The sequence below is a fragment of the Cyclopterus lumpus genome, chromosome 5 (assembly GCF_009769545.1).
Source record: "Cyclopterus lumpus isolate fCycLum1 chromosome 5, fCycLum1.pri, whole genome shotgun sequence".
Classification (NCBI taxonomy): Eukaryota; Metazoa; Chordata; class Actinopteri; order Perciformes; family Cyclopteridae; genus Cyclopterus; species Cyclopterus lumpus.
The window spans coordinates 3025857-3044188 of record NC_046970.1 but is presented as its reverse complement, the minus strand read 5'-3'; the positions used below and the strand labels follow the sequence as shown (position 1 = coordinate 3044188).

Sequence of the window (18332 nt, the reverse complement as noted above, 5' to 3'; positions counted from 1 at the left end):
GTATGTGTATGTGTATGTATATATATATATATATATATATATATATATATATATACATACATATGTATATATATATATACACATATATATATATATATATATATATGTGTATAAAAAGTCGCTCTGGTCGGTGGAACAGGGGCTACATCTAAAAACAACAATAATGAAGAACACTATTTTTTTAATAACAATGTACATGCATTAATTGACGGCACGTGTACGTCACTGTTCAATGGAGGTTAATTGGGTTTGCCCAGAGGAGGAGGAAGGAGGGGAGGGGGGAGGAGCGAGCTGAAGTCCCGTCTGAGGAGGCAAAGCAGGTCCGACTCAAGCTGCGCGTTCACGTTCGGTTCCGTGTGTCCCGCAGCGTCGCGAGGACGAGCGGCTCTACGGTCCAGAGGTGAGGTCTCCAATCACCCCGCTGCACGCGCTGCTTCCAGAGTCGGGCCGAGAGGAGCGAGGCGGCGACAAGAGGACATAAGAACCTGCACAGGTGAGCTCCCCAAAGCAGTCAGGTACCAGACACTGACAGCGCGACATATTACACTCTGTAGAGGCGTTATAACATGATATGATTAAAACATGGCACCGAGCGCGTTGAAGTCATTTTAAAGGCGACATTACATTTAAACCAACCGTTTAAAATACCACTTTTCACTGTAAAATGGACTTACGGGGACGGTGAGTGAGAAATGTGAGCTGGACACGGACAATAGAAACCTTTCTTTTAATATTCCGAGTCCAATTTGAAAGTGATATATAAATAAATATGACAATTTCCATTTGCAATTGGATTTATTCTCCGTACAGTTTGTTTAAAACTATAAGACTATAACCATTGCTAAAGATCACAAGGTGTTTCCCAGTTTCTGCAGCCAGTCAAATACATGTGGAATGGAGCCAGGATGCAAGCGGAGATAAGTCAATAATAATAATAATAATAATAATTAAGAAAATTATTATAATAATTAAGAAAATTATTATTATTAGGCCAAGAGCAAGCAAAACATGGTGCAGCTTCTGTGCAATTTTCAGAATAGTCTTGATGTGGACTCGACCACTTGGATGAATATTTTCTGAAGAATAAACTTACATAATATACTTATATTAACTTAATAACCATAATCATCCTGATGTGCTTCAAAATGATGCAAACGCAGCGTGTGTTGCTCCACACTAGGGCTGATTTGGGAAGCATTAATGAATTAATAGACATTTCCTTGGGGTAGCATGTGTTTTTCACTATTGATTTGCATCAGATCTCCTCCTCAGATCCACGTGGATATCTGTGGATCTGAGGAGATAATCAAATCAAACAGATAACATATCAAACAGATATGCTCTCATCATAACTGCAGCCAAAGTGCCAGTGAGCAAGGCACTGATCCGATAAATGCAATGTCCCCCATCCCTCTCCCTGTAGCCTCACAGGCCACCGTGTTGTTACAATTTGTACATTTGGAAAATTAAAAATCTGTAAATTCACATAGACGCTGAGATAAAAAAAAAAGACAAATACAATAGAACGATAGAGCACATTTAACACGTATAACTCTAAATAACTTGAATTCACCTGTGAGGGAACACACCGATGAAAGGCGGCCTGTAAACAGCTCAATGCAACGAGCGGAAACTCAATTTCAACCATTTGCTTTATTAACCACGAACATGAAGTCAATCAGTGGCATTACTATGTACGCCCATGTCCTCCCACCTTCACCTCGGTTTCTCATGGAGCCGCCGATGTTAAAATGTAACACCACCTTCGTGGGATCACATGAATTATTGATGCCGAGACACAACACGCACTTCACCTGAAGCTTTTTCCGCACGGCGACAATAAGCGATGGAGCTTTTTTTTGGTGAAAACGGTGCAAAAAAAAAAAAAAAAAAGTTGATCAAAATTCGGTGGCACGAGCAGATGAGCCGTTCCTTCTCCACCCCTGGGGGGGGGGGGGGGGGGGGGGGGGGGGGGCTGAAACAGGCGCACGTCGTCCTCGTGGCCATCGGCCCGTGCACGTCTTTCCCTCCGAAAGGCACGTAGCGGCTGTGCGGGGTATGGAAAGTGGCGAGGCCGAGGGGGGTTCTTCAAGGCGGCCTCGGGTTAATGATCCACCCGGCGGCGGCCGACCGGGAGGGAGCCGAGGCTCAGAGTTTGAAACGCGGTTCCACTCGGTCGCTTCTCGTTTGGAGGCTGATGAAGAGGCGACATTCTTTTTTTTGTTTTGTTTGGTGGGGTTTACTTGGTTTATTGTTACCAGTTGTCCTAAATGAAAAAGCATGAATCATAATGTGTGTGTGTGTGTGTGTGTGTGTGTGTGTGTGGACAGATGGGATGCTGGATTAACCAGAATAAACACGTCCAGACAGATGTGAATGACTTGTGCAGGAAGTCACATGAGTTGTATCCACTACGCTGAGCAGCAACAACGCAGCTCTTCTTCTCTTTTTTTATTATGTCAAGCTTTTATCTTTATGACCGCATGTGCTTTCATCATCATCTGGCTCGACCAAGATGATGATATTTATCACCTCAGATCTGATCGGATTCAGCGCAGGACATCGTTACCATTTTCCTGAAAACAATATATTTAGTTGTTGTTGATCATTTCATAGTTGTGCAGGAGGGTTACTGAAGAAAACAGTGGATCGGTTCTGAATGCAAAAGGTTTCAGTCTTTAAAAATAAAAACTTCTCCATTCTTTTGGAAGATCAACCTGTTTTCAGGGTCTGGGACGACAGTATATTTATTTATTTATTTCAGACTAGTGGAAAGAAATCATCCAGAATACACATTAAAATCTTTATTTTAATACTTTTTGTCTACTAATAGCCTTGTTTGCATATTTAAACAAAGATTAGATTATTATTATTAATTTTGTATATCATACATAGCCTGATGTGTAAAACATGTTATTACATGGCAATTTAAATACATATATTTTATGTCTCTTGACACTGTAAAAACCTTTGAATTTTGCACAATAAGATAAAGCCACATTAGCACATTTAATCATACCGTCAGAACGCCGTGTTACAGAAACTGATTGCCTTCATTTAATTAACTGTGGACGCTTCATGGCGACATCTATCAGTTCAAAAGTTCACCCTGTTCAACTGTAGCCTCTCCCCTTCGTGATTTAATGACCTACTTTCTTCCTTCAGGTGTCAGCGGCTGGCGTTCAGGATGCTTTCGTCCCGACATCAGACCTGGAGGTGACCCCACGTCGTCTGCCTCCCCGTGCGCCCCGGAGTGGAGATGGTCCACCGGACCACACAGTGGGGGACGTGTGTCTGTGTCCAGGCTCTGCTGGCCGTTGCCCTGGCCAACTGTCCCTCGCTTGCCCCCAGCCCTGTCAACTTCTCTGTGGTTTACACCATGCCTTTCTTCCAGGCCCGCGGCGCCATCCAGAACATAGTCAACAACTCGTTCTACCAGGAGGTGTACGTGGCCTCTCAGAATGTGATCGAAGCTGTCAACAGAAGCTTGGAGAAGGTGTGGGAGCTCCGCACCGGGCCGGTGGGAAGCCCAGAGTGTCACGTGTGCAATTTGTGCAACATTGACAAGGATCCCAACTTCCTGGAGGACACGAACAATCAGGTCTTGCTGTTGGATACTCTCTTTATGTCCTTATACTCCTGTGGAAGCTCTCAGTATGGCGTATGCTATTTCCATCAGCTAAACCCAAAAGGAGAGTCGCCTTCCCTTTCCAAGTGTTTGTTCAGAAAGGATTCGAACTCCGCCGCATACTGTCCCGACTGTTTGGCTAGCCCGCTTGGTACCAAAGTCACAATGGTGGAAGAGGGTCAGACGGTCTACTTCTTTGTTGCCACCACGGTCAACGACAGCGTGACCCAGCGGTACGCGAGGAAGTCCATATCAGTGCGTCGGCCGCTGGCCACAGAAGATGGCTTCTACAGCGACGTGCGGGGCCTGACTGTCCTCCCGGGCTTGCGGAGGACATACCACATCGAATATGTCTACAGCTTTTTCACTCAGGAGTTTGTCTACTTCCTCTCGGTTCAGAGAGAGTGCCCCGATCAGGAAACCTCTCCGTTTCAGACTCGCTTGGGCCGTCTCCCACGGAACGAGTGGGAGATGAAGAGGTACCGCGAGGTGATCCTGGAGTGTCGGTTTGAGCCCAAGCGGCGGAGGAGGAACGTGGCCAGCGAGCCCTACAAGGACGTGGTGTACAACGTGGTCCAGGCGGCCCACTTTGGAAAGGCTGGCAGGGAGCTGGCCGAGGAGCTGGGGGCCGAGGAGGAGGACGACATCCTCTACGGGGTTTTTGCCGTCACCGATGACAACGGGGTGACGGAGCACGACTCGGCCCTGTGCGCCTTCCCGATCGACAACGTGAACAAAGCCATCGTAGATGGAGTGGATGACTGCTGCGAGTCTGGGCCAGAGCAGCTCTCCAGAGGGCTCTGCCATTTCCAGCCCTGCGAGAGCTGTCCGCATGAGGTGAGGCCACCAGCACACTGCATGTATCCACAACATGGATGGGATGATCCATGGGACTCCCGTAACAAGTTGTTTTATAGAATTCACAGGGAATATCTGAGGTGTCTAACTATTTGCTGACTCAGTGTTCAGGTTTCTTGACAGGGCCTGTTAGAAGAGCTCACCATGTGGGCGTGGTATGGAAGAGACAGTGATGTAACTGAGCACTTGTTGTGACTGGATGAAATCATCGGGTTCTCGAGGACGGCTGCTTGTGTGAGTGGAAAAAAAAGGAGTAGGCGTTGAATTTTTTCCAGATAAGATCAGCCACAAAAAGGAGAAACATAAAGAATTTCAATAGGTCCATCACTGAAGAGTGAAAAACACAACCACTTTGCTCTCTTCCAAAACCTTTCATAACCCTATTACCTGCGGCCTGCAGCCAATCGGGGAGGCCCCTTTTCATAGCAGCCATTCTGACATGTAATTGCAGGGTGTGATTGACAAAAATGTATTATGGCCGTGTTCCATTTAGCTGGCCTGGGGCGCTGGTATCAATGCGATCGACTCCACCTGCGTTTACTCAGCAATCACGTGTTCAAAATGGCCGCTGTGAAACGCGGCTATTCGAGCCACAGGTTGCATTCATGGCTAAACGGGGCTCAAGTGTACATTTACCACATGCATCCTCTCAAGGGGCGTAATCACATATATATATATAGTGTGAGTGAAGTTGAGAAGACTCATATCATTTGACTGGGCACCCTCAAACCTGCACCGTCAGCATACCGCCAGGCTGTCACGGTACTTGACAGGAAGCCAAACAGAACGTCACCATGGTTACAGCCTCGTGATTGACTGAGCTGGGACATAGTTATCACATTTAAAGACGCTTCTCCTCCCCTCTCAGCCTGCCGACACTCATTTAACATCATGGTTGAAAGAGTGTGACACCTGAAAATCAAAAGAACTTTCTATAGATTTGATGCACTTTTCCTAACATTTTAACTGTACACATGAATGATAGTGGGCGTGCACTCCTCCTTCTGAAAGGGTCGGGGAATTAAAGTCCCTCGAGAGACAGATTAAACACCATCGAGGCAGTTCACGGCTCATATAACCTGTCAATCAAATCTGAGGAATGTGCGCGTTTTCTCTCAGGGTGCCTTCCAACGCTGACGCAGGGAAATTATTACGCATGGGGAGAGAATAGTCTCCGTGGCAGCTTGTTTGCACATGTAAAAGGACAGAAGATATTCAAATGGTTAAAGTAAATCAGTAGTGCACTTATAGACGTTACTCACATGTAATGGTTTGGGTTCAACCTTCGTCATGTTCATGCTTTCTGAGGATTATGATTGGAAAATATTATGAAATTCTGTAAACCCCTTGAACCAAAGCAATACTTTACTACTGGCAGAGATGAGCATGACTAAGGAAATGACACCAACTGGAGAAAGTACATTTTTTTATCGTAGCGCAGAGCTCCAGCTGGTCGTGACTCACCGTTCCAGTTCAAGTTGAATCTGTCTGTAGATTGTTGTGAAACCATTGTCATCAGGAGTAGGAATTAAATGTGCCTTCTTGAGAGAGTGTTCACACCTTACAGCTGCTTTATCACCCGAGAGGTAGATGGGTTTCCTATTAGGTCCTTTGCATCCCAGCCGGCAGAGGAATGCAACCAAAACCAACAATTCCAAGATATCAGGCATACAAATTGCTTTTTTGGTGGATAAATAAGGAAGAAGTCTGTTTGGACAGGAGCCAAGTGGGAGTAAGGTTTGAGGCCATTTCTCAGGCCAGACAGGAAGAGGGTATTAAAAAATACATTTTATTTTAAAAAGATTTGATCTCATGTCATGGTTATTTATTTATTTAGGAGCCTGTTGAAGCCACGGTGAGCATTTGGATGTATATTTTTAGGACTGCATTGGTTTCTCGTGTTAACACTCTTGGGAAAACTGAACCCACGCATATTTCCCATAATGTAATCTTTTAAAATTTTGTTATTCTGCGTTGACGGATGGGGGAGGGTCTTCCTATTCCCAATGTAACAGCCAGATTGAGAATTAAGTAGAATTCCCAGAACTGAGTTGCTGTTATTGTGATTTTCATCGTTTAGTTGTCGAGTCGTAGAACTTGCGGTGAAAATCCTGAAATCCTGGTTCTTCCATTTCTTTACAGACTTTAAGATCATCTGTGCCGCATACACTATGCTCATCTGCCTTTTAGTATATAGACTTTGTCATTAAATTGAGTAATATCAAATAATAAATCTTATAGATCACCAGCTACTTTCAGCTTCTGGGCTCTCACTGAAATATGAAAGTGTGTTTTAGTTTGGTGATAACGTATGTCAATACATCTTGTCTTTCTTGTTCTTGTTCACACTGCATATCTATTTTCATAGTCATGTGTCCTTAAGCTTCCCAAGTAATTACTTCTTTGTTATTGTTAGGTCAGTGGCATTTGAGGTTTAGGGTTCTGGAAACAAGGTTTTCTGCTTCTCTGGGGTTGAGAGGTAAATGATTTTAGCTGCATGACGGATGCATCCACTTCATTTGAAGAATGCTGGTTTTTATACGACAGGACCACAATTAGAACGTGTCATTTCTTTGTTGTTGTATCATGCCCCGAAGATATTAACCAGTGTTTACTCGCCGACTCCCTCTGATCAAACAGAGATCCGCCCTGCGGCGTGTCGAAAGCTACAAGGCAATCCCGCTTGTCAGTAGCGCAGCACATAATCATTCATCACGGCCTCCTGAATGACCAAATGATGGCATTACAACGACGGACTGACCTCGTGCTTCCGGTGTGCCGGGAACTCGTGATTTCCCTGGTGACCACCAGCGCTGCTCGTGTAGCTCGTCCTCCTCGCAAAGCAAACAGCTGTGCCCGTCTCTCGCTGCGTCCGTACGCTTTAAAGAAATAGAAATATCATCATCCGAGAATCTCTGAGATCTCTTCGAAAGAGCGTGAATACGTACTCGAAGCGGTGAAGCTAATTTAAATAAATACAAAAATACAAGGTCCCCTTCACTGGCTCTTCCCTACACGTTCGTCTCCATGACATCCGAGCAAGCAACTGCAACATTGTTGGTTATTGTTCTTGCTTTTCTGTACCTGAAAGTGAGTGTATTTTCTCATTGTCTCATTGTTGTCTTGGTCCTAGAGCATGGAGAACAACGCCACGTGCAGAGACCATCCGACGATGCTGTCGAAGCCCTACTACAGAGTGGATCTCTTCAACAGGCAGATGACGGACGTCCTGCTCACATCTTTGCTGGTCACCACCATAGAGAACAAGACCGTGGCCCATATTGGCACCTCGACTGGGCGCCTGCTGCAGGTGCACGGCCATGTTTTGGCATCTGTCCTCACTCGACTGTTGTGTACGGTCCACTGCTAACAATCATACGTTGTGTCTGTGTTGACAGCTTGTATTGACGAGATCCAGCCCTCTCATCTTCGCCAATTACTCTTTGGTAGAGAACCAGAGGGTCTCGTCCATTGCCGCTGTTTACTCGTCAGAGTATCTTCTCTTTGTGGTCGGAGACAAGGTACAAGAGCACTTTCATGTATGTCAATGTAAACGTGTCCAATGGCTCCGTGGACATCACTGTCATTTGATCACGAGGCTCTCGGGGCTCAACTATACTCCCACAGACCAAACACGCAGCTCAGATTACGTTACAATTACAAATGACTTGGGGCTGCCATTGGCCCTATAATGTGTTACTGCCCTCTGCCCAGTGCATGCTGGGATAGGTTGCAACCCTTGTCACCCTGAGAGTGAACAAGGGGCCTTTACCTTGCGTTATTTGGACTAGAGAAGTGTGTTGGACTTCCTCTTAGCACCAGGAGCTGACTGCTGAACGAGACCCAGTATCAGTTTACACGTTATAGTAATAGCCACATTAATAATGAAGTAGCACAAGGCCATACAAGTGAATACGTGACCTTTTTAAATCCCTCCGTTTCAGATGATCCAGGTGCCCCAGAGAGGGCCGGGCTGTCAACACTTCCTGACTTGCGCCATGTGCCTGACAGCCCCGAAGTTCATGGGCTGTGGCTGGTGCTCCGGGGTGTGCTCCTGGGAGAGCGAGTGTCACAGTCGCTGGAGGAACGAGTCCTGCCAACCGGGGATCACTGGGGTGAGGTTTGTTTTCCGTAATCCGGGATACACGCGCCTCTTCGTGCAAACTCGTGAAAACATTTCATTTTCAAGGCGGCCCCGCTGTGTGTTCTGCTTTATCGACGCAGTTCTTCCCACGGACCGCTCCTCCCGACGGGCAAACGGAGCTCACGGTGTGCGGCTGGGAGTTCCAGTCCCCCGTGAGACCGGCCATCACCTCCAGAACCCACCAGGTCCGACTGGGACACACGGCGTGCACTGTGCTTCCGGTCAAAAGCAATAACACACAGTGAGTATCTGTGCAGGCCCTGTTCTGGTTCCCAAGTCCAACCCGGTATAGAAATGTTGTGGAAAGTGTGCCCTAAAAGAAAAGACTTGCGTTTTTCTTTCCAGAAGATATCTGAGAAATTGAGAATGGATCTGGTCTATTGAGGGTTCTGTTTGTGGAGGAAAAACGAGTCTAGACTTTGAGGGTCACACAACTTGATACGCGCCCTAAGATGCTTACGCAAGGCTGAACAACCAACGTGTAGTTCACCTTCTCAATGTGATAACGTTAGCATTATCAGGCATTTTGTGTTTTTACCATGTTTACCATCTCAGTTTAGCATCTTAGCATGCTAACATTGCTAATTAGCACAAAACACAAAGTCCAGCTGAGGCTGATGGGAATGCCGTTAGTATTGAACTTCCTTAGTGAGGCTAAAAAGAGTTACACATTTCTTTAATAGATTAAAGTATATTTAAGCATACTTTAGTATACTTGAAGCCCTACTAATCATAAATATACTTAAAGTGTGGCAGCTACAAGGCACAATTTATGTTGTACATAATATATTTAAGTACTTAAATAGTATTTAAGTACAATTTGAAGTATATTTAGTATATTATTTTGTGCTAAATTGGAACAACTTTAAGTATACGTAGTACATTTTGAGTTCATGACTGTGTATGTGCTAATATGCATGCCGATAGTTCACTTAAAGTATATTTTTATTGTATTTTAAGTATATTTGAAATATATTTTGAGTATATTTGAAATATGTAAACATAAACATTCTTTTAAAATATTTATTGAAAGTATACTACGGTACAATTATTATATAAGTGTGTTAAAAGTATACTTTTTAAAATAAGTGAAAGCGTGACTTTAGTATACTTTTTATATATTTGCAGAAAGCACACTTCTTTGATAGTATATTTGCAATGTACTATTGACATTTTCATTATATTTGAAATACATTAAAATATATATTTATTTCGCCTGGGTTCACCAACAAAGGCATTACGAGTGGGTTGATTAAACGTGAAAAATGTATTTTAACACATTTTTAACTCACCCTGAGATTGTATTTGTCAGTGTTGCTGCCGTTGCTGTCACTCACACGCGTGTTTTGTGGCGCTGCTCCTCAGCTTGGTGTGTAAGATTCGCTCTGGGTCCACTGAGCTGTCCAAACCCGTTAACATTACAGTGGAGGTGCATGAGGGCAAGGTGGAGGGACGCTACTCTATTGACGGGAAGGCAGCAATGCCAGGATTCACATTTGTGGTAATCTCTGCTGCTATCGTCTACTAATAACCTCACAGTACAAACAACACACGCTGGAAATACTTTTAAATGCTATTTAATCAAGGCGACCGCTCTTTTTGTTTACCAAAATACTTCAACAAACTGTCCCTCCAGATTCCCAACATCACAGAAATCCAACCCAACTACGGGCCTCGTGTTGGGGGCACACTCATCACGGTGACTGGACCGCACCTGGACGCTGGGAGGACCAGGAAAGTCACTCTCAACGACATGCCCTGTCCTATAAAGAGGTCTGGAAACACGTCGGTCTGTTTTCATCACACTACTACCCTCAAAGTGTGTGTGGAATAATTACAGGCTAAACCCCCGAGACGGGACTTGGCCTCCAAAGACTGAACTATGTTATCTTATTGAACATGCGGCATGAAAAAAGCTTTGCATGTCATTCTCACACACCTGTCTCTCTGCAGAGTCACTGAGCCCAAAGGCGACGTGTCCTCCATCATCTGTCTGTCGCAGCCCATCTCAGAGGTGAGGGACGTCCCGCTGAGTGTTTTCATCGACAAGTCTCCCGTCCTCACCACAAAGGTGTTTTACTACAAGGAAAACCCGATGATCACAGCCGTGCTGCCCGACTGCAGCTTTGACAGGTCAGCCAGTGAGACCGCCGCCTTTTTCAGCTGTGACGGGAATCGATCTTATCTCGCCTGACGTTACGGAGACGCGCCTCAACCGTTTGTCTGACTCGCAGGGGGTCGACGATTGTCATCGGTGGGGAGAACCTGGATTCCGTGTACCGCACCATCATCCGCTTTAAACCCAACGAGAGCCACTTGAAACCTGTGTCAAGGGTACAGTGTTCGTTGTAATGTGCAGTAGACTCAAAACGCATCATTCAGTTTTAGAAGTTCCCCTCCGAGGTCATTTTCTTGACATTTTACTGTGCGGGCCTTCCATTGTTTCAGGAGTGCATAGGTAAGTCCTTGCCCACGAGGATGGAGTGCATCTCTCCTGCGTTCCCCAGGGACGAGACCGAGGAAGGGGAGCTTTCCTTTGACATGGACGGAGCGTTGGGCCTTTGGAACAAAGAGTTCTCCTACCACCCTTACGGCGAGCCCATTCCTTTTGAAACAGAGGGACACGTGCTGAATTTGTACCCCGGGTTTGACGAAGTGTCACTACACGTAAGAGAATTTTGATTTAACGCCCCCCCCCAAAAAAATGCGGATGTGTCGTATTCGTTATAGATTTCTTTTTAAAATGACTCGTGTTTGTCTCGTGTCTTGATTTGACCCCCCCCCCACCCCCACCCCCCTCCGTGCACAGCATCAGAAGCTGAATCTGGTGAGCTCCTGTATGACCATCATAATGACGGTGGCGGGCGTTGATTGTGATGCTAAAGTCCTGGATAATGAGATCACCTGCAGGATCCCCAAGAACATGAGCATCCCCGGTGAGGGCCTGCCAGTGAAGGTAAAGACAGGATGATGTACTGACCCACCCACCTGGATCCAGGTCGCTCGCATGTGAGCCACCAGGCTTGTATATTGTCAAGCAGCCATAAGCATAGGCAAATAATGCAAAAAAAGAAGACATTTTGCAAAATAAATTGCAACTTTTTTTGTAAAACTAGGAAATTCTAACACTTTGTCTGCATGCAAACTGTTTATGTTACTGTAGCACTCCTAAACCACGCTTTATGAAATAGTAATCCCTTTGTCTTCAGATCTCCATCAACGGGCAGGTCCACAACGTCGGTACGGTGGTGAGGGTCAGCAACCATTACATGGTGGGCATTGTTCTGGGGATCCTGGCGGCTCTGGTGGCCGGGGCGGTGCTAGCCTTCGCTGCTATGAAACACTTGAGGAAGAAGAAGAAGAAAGGTGGGTCCTCTCTCTCGGGTGGACCTTGGTCAGACCTGTTTGTGCAACTGGATGCAGCTGTGGGTGGGAATTTGGGATGAATTTCAAAGTCTTTCAAGCAGAACATCCCCGGTGTTGCCTGGGATGTACATGTCCCGGGGGTTGATGATTAAACAGTCTTGTGAAATGTTTGTTCAGCCTCCATGCTGGAGAGCCGTGTGGCCCACAGTGCTAGCCGCTCCGGGACTAATAGCGTGGAGATGTCGCCCGTCGGGGACTACAGGAGAGGTGACGGGCTAGCTGAGCACTGAGCATACTGGACTGTAATACTGTATAGTTTGCTTCAGACACACACGCCTTCATAACTCTCAATAATAAGAAACCCCTCTCTCTCTCTCTCTGGACCTTTACCAGCAGTGTCCCTGAGTCCTCCCACCACGCAGGTGTTCCCCAGCCGGAGCTACGCTGCATACAGCGTAGATCCGGCCTTAACTCCCCTCATGCCTCCAGAGAAGATCTCCATCTCCAGTTTTAGGCCGAAGCTGCTAGAGGAGGTGAAGGATGTTCTCATTCCCGCTGAGATGCTCATTGTGCAGCACCACCGGATCATAGGGAAGGGTGAGGAGCCCCATTGCCTCTATGTGAAACCAAAATACCTTTTATGGAGCATTGTGGAAGCTTAATTCCTGTGTCACTCTATTTGTACCCCCCTCTAGGTCATTTTGGCACCGTCTATCATGGCTACTTCAAAGACCACAACGACAGAGAAATCCACTGTGCTGTCAAGTCTTTGAACAGTGAGCGACATCTAGACTACCTTTTTAAAAGCAGCTTCTCATTATTGTGATTCAAGAGGCTTTCTTCCTTCACATCTGAGTCCATAATCTTTCATGTGTGTGTGTGTGCGTGTGTCATCAGGAATAACAGACGTCGAGGAGGTGGAGCAGTTTCTGAAGGAAGGTATCATAATGAAGGGTTTCCACCACATCAACGTGCTGTCTCTGCTGGGCATCCTCCTGCCGCAGGAGGGGCTCCCTCTAGTGGTGCTACCGTACATGAAACACGGTGACCTGCGACACTTCATACGCTGCGAGAAGAGGGTGTGACACCTACATTAAAACTGCGCTAATTAATCATTTGATTCATGTACAGCCATTCTTCTTACATGTATATATGTTATAATGCTTCTCCAAAGGTTTAAAATCTGTGTTTCTGTCATGTGTGTGTGGGATTGGTTCAGAACCCCACCGTCAAGGACCTGATTGGCTTCGGGCTGCAGGTTACCAAGGGGATGGAGTATTTGGCTCAGAAGAAGTTTGTGCACCGAGATCTCGCCGCACGCAATTGCATGTGAGTCACAGAGATACGCAGAGACATCAGCAGTTTGTCCACCGCCACAAGGCCTGCATTTCTCTTTGATTTAGTATCCGGAGATGTTTCGTGGTACACGTTCTGGTTGAGTTACATAATCGTGCTGCTTTTCCTGTCTCGAGGCTGGACGAGTCGTATACAGTCAAGGTGGCAGACTTCGGCATGGCCAGAGATGTGTTCGATAAGGAGTACTACAGTGTTCAGGACCACAGGAAGGCCAAGCTGCCCGTCAAGTGGATGGCCATCGAGAGTCTGCAGACACAGAAATTCACCTCCAAGTCCGATGTGGTGAGCGGATTCTGAGGGCTGGGAATAAATGTTTGATGAAGGATGCGTGTCTTACATGTAGATTGGGAACAATGTCATTATCTGACAGGGTAGTGCAGTAATTATGTGTCCGGTAATCTACATTTCACAATGTTTTTGTGGTTTTAATGTCCATTATCACCACGTTAATATATATCAATAATACCTGTATGGACATCTGCTGACCTCTACATCGACCCAAGGGGTTGCAATTTAAATGTTTAAGGGGTCACACATTGATTATGGCTGATATGGACACAAACAAAGTAGATATGTTTGGTGTTATGGGGGTCACAAGCCGATGAGTTTGATAAACACTGCTCTCGCATTTTCATTGATTGCCTCATGCTTGTGTCATGCACTAAATCTCCTGTATCGCTTTTACAGCACAATACTGTAGAATTGCATTCACTACAATATTATGAATCAACATGCGTGTAACCTTTGCCTCTGCAGTGGTCCTTTGGCGTGCTGATGTGGGAGATGCTGACCAGAGGAGCGAGTCCCTACCCAGAGGTGGACCCGTATGACATAACGCATTACTTACTGAAAGGCAGGAGGCTCCCCCAGCCCCAGTACTGCCCGGACCCTTTGTGAGTAGTGCAATATTGGTTTCAATAGTCTCAGTGATACTTTTGCATTCATCCATTGGGAAAACTTCACATAACTGAGGGCTGCTTTGGTACGAATACTGCTAACAAAGATTTACATCGACAAGACGGAAGAACAAAGTCCGAGTACCAGTAACAAGATGTTCGTGTGGTCACTCAGTAGTGAGAGACCCGTAACTTGTCCACGACTTGGTATTCCAACACAGTTAAACAATGCAGTTTGGGAGTTAATGTGTATCTCTCACACACACACACACGCACACACACGGTGGTCTGACTTTTACAGCAAAAAAACAACATGTCTTTGCTGTTTTAATGACCCATCCCTCGGACTGTCGGCTTTTGCACAGAAGATGGAGAATAAATCAACTATTCTGTCCTCGTGAAAAAAAGTGTCACCAAGGGACACATGTAGAGCACCAACATAGGACATTAAAAGGATAGTTAGAAGTCACATGTTCTACGTTGTTTGTTTAATCCGTACACATCAAGGACTAGAAGAACACCAACAAGTTTGATTATAAAGTGAGTAGGTCTGGAATTTCAGTATTGTGTAAAAATAATAGTAATGATACATTATTTGAATGCGAACTGATAATATAATCAAATAGTTGGCTATTCCCCCCTTGCTTGGACTCAGACTGACCATGTTTTTTCTCCAGGTATAGCATTATCCTCGAGTGCTGGGACCCGGATCCAGAGTTGAGGCCCAGCTTTGCTACGTTGGAGTTGGCCGTCTCCAGCATCCTGTCCGGCCTGGAGGGAGAGCACTACATCAGTCTGAATGTCACCTACGTCAACCTGGATCAGCCGCGGCCCTACCCTGCCCTCACCGAGTCCGCCGACGAAAACTCCACGGATGTCGAAGACTCCGGCTCAGTCTCTTCCTGATCCGCGCTCCCCTTTCCTCTCTCCACTTTAAAATAGCACGAAAAGACCTCGACAAAGCATCTGAAACGGAGGTGCTGCCCGCCGTTCGTAAACTGGGCATTGGAAGGGCAGTAAGAGGCCTTCAGCTAGCACACGGCGCACCGTCGGAGACTTTTTGCAACGATAGCAGCGTAAAGTTTGAGCTTCCAGACTCAAAGTCATCTTAAAAGTATTTCACAGACATTTAGTTTCTATGTTATCGCTTCACCGCTAACCGATGTCACTGACGATGCATGTTTTTGTAGCGCTAGCTCGTTAGCTAGAGAAAAATAAAACAACTTGTTACATGTCCGTTATAAGCTAATAGGCATTACACTGGTTTGTTCACGTTAACATTAACTGAAGTTAAGGCTTTCCAACAGCAAAGTATTTGGCAAATGAAGGCACAGACTAGATAACCACATGTTCCCGCGCCAAGCTAGGTTTTTTGTTTGTTTGCTCAGTTCTTCCATGTCTTACGGTGTCGGCTACGGCATTGAAAGGTGTCACGATAAGTTCAGCGTCCATGTAATTCAGTGGCACATTAGCTTTCTTTTACTACAACAATATAGTGTACTGTTACAGCCGCAGAGCCCATGTGTATTTACGCTTAGGTGTGATATTCCCACACATTTGCTTTTAATCCTTTCGCGATGCAGTTATTGTTCTGTGTTGGCACCAATGGTTGACAACAATGTCCCGAAGGCAATGTCGTCCCCCCCCCCCGTTGCTTGCGTGTCCGACACAATGTCTTTGAGATAGTGTTGTGAATTGAAAATATTTATTGTTTATAGATTTGTTCTCGTGCTGTGGACTTCCAAGTAAATATGAGAAATCGAGCAAACCCTGCCATTTGCAGTTGATTTATACGCATCAACATTGTGCCTTGTAGCTGCCACGTCTTTTGTTCTCCACTTGAGGTCAGCATTCTGTTAGAAGTCCTCTGCGTGGCCACTGATCATCCTTTACGTGTGCATCATTTTTGCCGTAGCATAGCAACGTGAATGGCCCAGGTCTTTGCCCCTATCTCTGAAAACCAACCAATAATCCCTCTGGATGCCACATAAGATATTAAAAGCATATATTCTGCCTTCAGCCGTGTGGCAGAGGAGCAAATGAAGGCATCTTCAGTGAAATGAGTCGAAGAAACAGCAATCTGTCAATCACAAATAAACAGACTTCACACCAACATACAGTAGAACCCCCCCCCCCCCCCACACACACAAAACCGGAGTCAAATAAAACCAGAGGGAAATAAACATCATAAAGTTTTCTCTTTTTACATGCAGCCAAGAACAAAAGTAAATCCCCCCGTGGTGGGGCCTTTGATATAGAGAGAGAGTGAGCCCAGCTTACGTTGTCAAAATGTGTGTGTGTGTATGTGTGAGGCCACATTTTGCAGAGCCCACAGGTTCCACAGCATCAAGGCAGCCATGATCCCCCCCCCCCTCTATCTCCATTCCTCTTGTTCCCTGCTGTACTATCCCGGGCTATAAAAAGTGCAGAAGAGTGCTGCTGTCAGCTGTGTGACCACCTCAAGGCTGCACAGCTTTCCTCCTGCTCCGGGTTCACCATCGGGTCCCACACCGTAGGCCTCATACTCATTATCATTAATCTTCTCCGTCCCATCTTCCAACGTGATCGTTTGTGTGGACTTCAAACCGTCACAGAGATACAAGCCAGTCGATGCTGGTTCATGTTGGTGCAAGGGGGGGTGGGGGTGGTGGGGGTGGGGGGGGGCACGGTTTATGTCTGCACCCTGCACGTTTTCACACGGCAGCCTCATTAGAGGGAACGAGGATCAGCGGGGCTCGAGTGCTGCGTCGGAGTTTGGAAAGAGGGAGAAGCAATCTGTGAGATTGGCCACCATCGCTAAGTGATGATGGCAGACCCTCGAACTGGGAGCTTTGGATTCTGTTCCAGTAAGATCTGGCATAACAGACGTCCTGTGAAAAACTCTATATGGAACTCGTGAAGCGAGACTCATATCATATCATAAGAAATAGAGGTCTTTATGTTGACACGTTCTGGTTATTTTGTCCTTGTGGTATTAACCTCACGTACACTAGACACCCAGCCTGAGTCCCTTTTCTGTTACAGTTCATACTGAATACACGGAGACATCACTGCCAACATTTACATTTCGCAACCTTGCATCTTTTGCCTCAATCGACTCACCAAATTTACGAGAGACTCTCAGGAATCATTCGACATAATTAACCGTAGTGGCTGTTCAAGGTAGACATGAAGAGGGAAATATTCTGTGTCCAATGTTCAACCATAATTGGTGCATCCTGCTCTCCACACGTCCTGCTATATTATTTCGATGCATTACTTCCCGTGTGCCGAGAGGTTTTTATCAACTACTACACACCAAAAATGACACTTAACAAGGTTAATGTTTGTCTAAGTTTTGGCTCCCGGCTGTTGCTCTCAGTTGCAGCACATTTATAGTTTCAGAGCACTATTTTCACATTTCATTGTTGCACTTTGCATACGTTTTACTTTAAAAGCCGCTCTCATAACGCGGCTCAAAGGGCTTCACATCAAATTACATAAAGATATATTAAGCAAGCGGGCAGCGGCTTTGAGAGCAAAGGGAGAGACAGTTGGCTTCTCAGAATTTGTTTGCTTTGAGTTATTATTATAATGGTAGGAGAAAACCTTCTTTGGGAAAACTTTTGGTGTTCCAATACCAGAATCAGAAAAGCCTAAAATGCACCAATCCGATATCATGTTATCATATAATTTATCATCTCATATATATACGCTACACACTTTATAGAGAACTGGATACAGCGTTCATATCAAATGAAATGTTCATACAAAAAAAAAAAAAAAAAGCCCAGTTGATTTCCAAACTTCTTTCTTCTAACTTCTTCTAAATCCCAAAAGTAGTAGCTGGCCACATTGTAGAATGAGCCTCAAAGCCGGAGGATTGTTCTGTACGTACGTTACCGTGCATGTGCAACTCTCAACAGAGATATGAAAGACGGCTCACTTGGTTACTTCCATCATCGGCTCTGGAAATTAACCCATCGCTGCATCCAGAATCAACGATGGAAGAAGCGAAGGAGTGAGCCACGTCTCGTCTTTCTCATCCCCGTTGGGAGTCACACCTGAAGTCCTGGTCGGGCAGGTGTTGGCCGGAATGTGACGC

The 18332-nt window shown here is 45.7% G+C and overlaps 1 protein-coding gene across 1 annotated transcript; it reads left to right on the top strand.

Moving 5' to 3' along the window:
• The first annotated feature begins 407 nt into the window (after positions 1-407).
• On the top strand, positions 408-15762 carry mst1rb (macrophage stimulating 1 receptor b). Its single transcript, XM_034533021.1, has 21 exons — positions 408-493; positions 3166-4465; positions 7620-7796; positions 7885-8007; positions 8431-8601; positions 8711-8871; positions 9996-10131; positions 10267-10403; positions 10584-10763; positions 10865-10964; positions 11079-11297; positions 11440-11586; positions 11840-11996; positions 12174-12263; positions 12390-12593; positions 12692-12772; positions 12894-13075; positions 13216-13325; positions 13469-13634; positions 14109-14245; positions 14926-15762. Exons 2-21 carry the CDS (start codon positions 3260-3262, stop codon positions 15152-15154), a joined length of 4113 nt encoding a protein of 1370 aa, XP_034388912.1. The 5' UTR covers positions 408-493; positions 3166-3259; the 3' UTR covers positions 15155-15762.
• The last annotated feature ends 2570 nt before the right edge of the window (positions 15763-18332 follow it).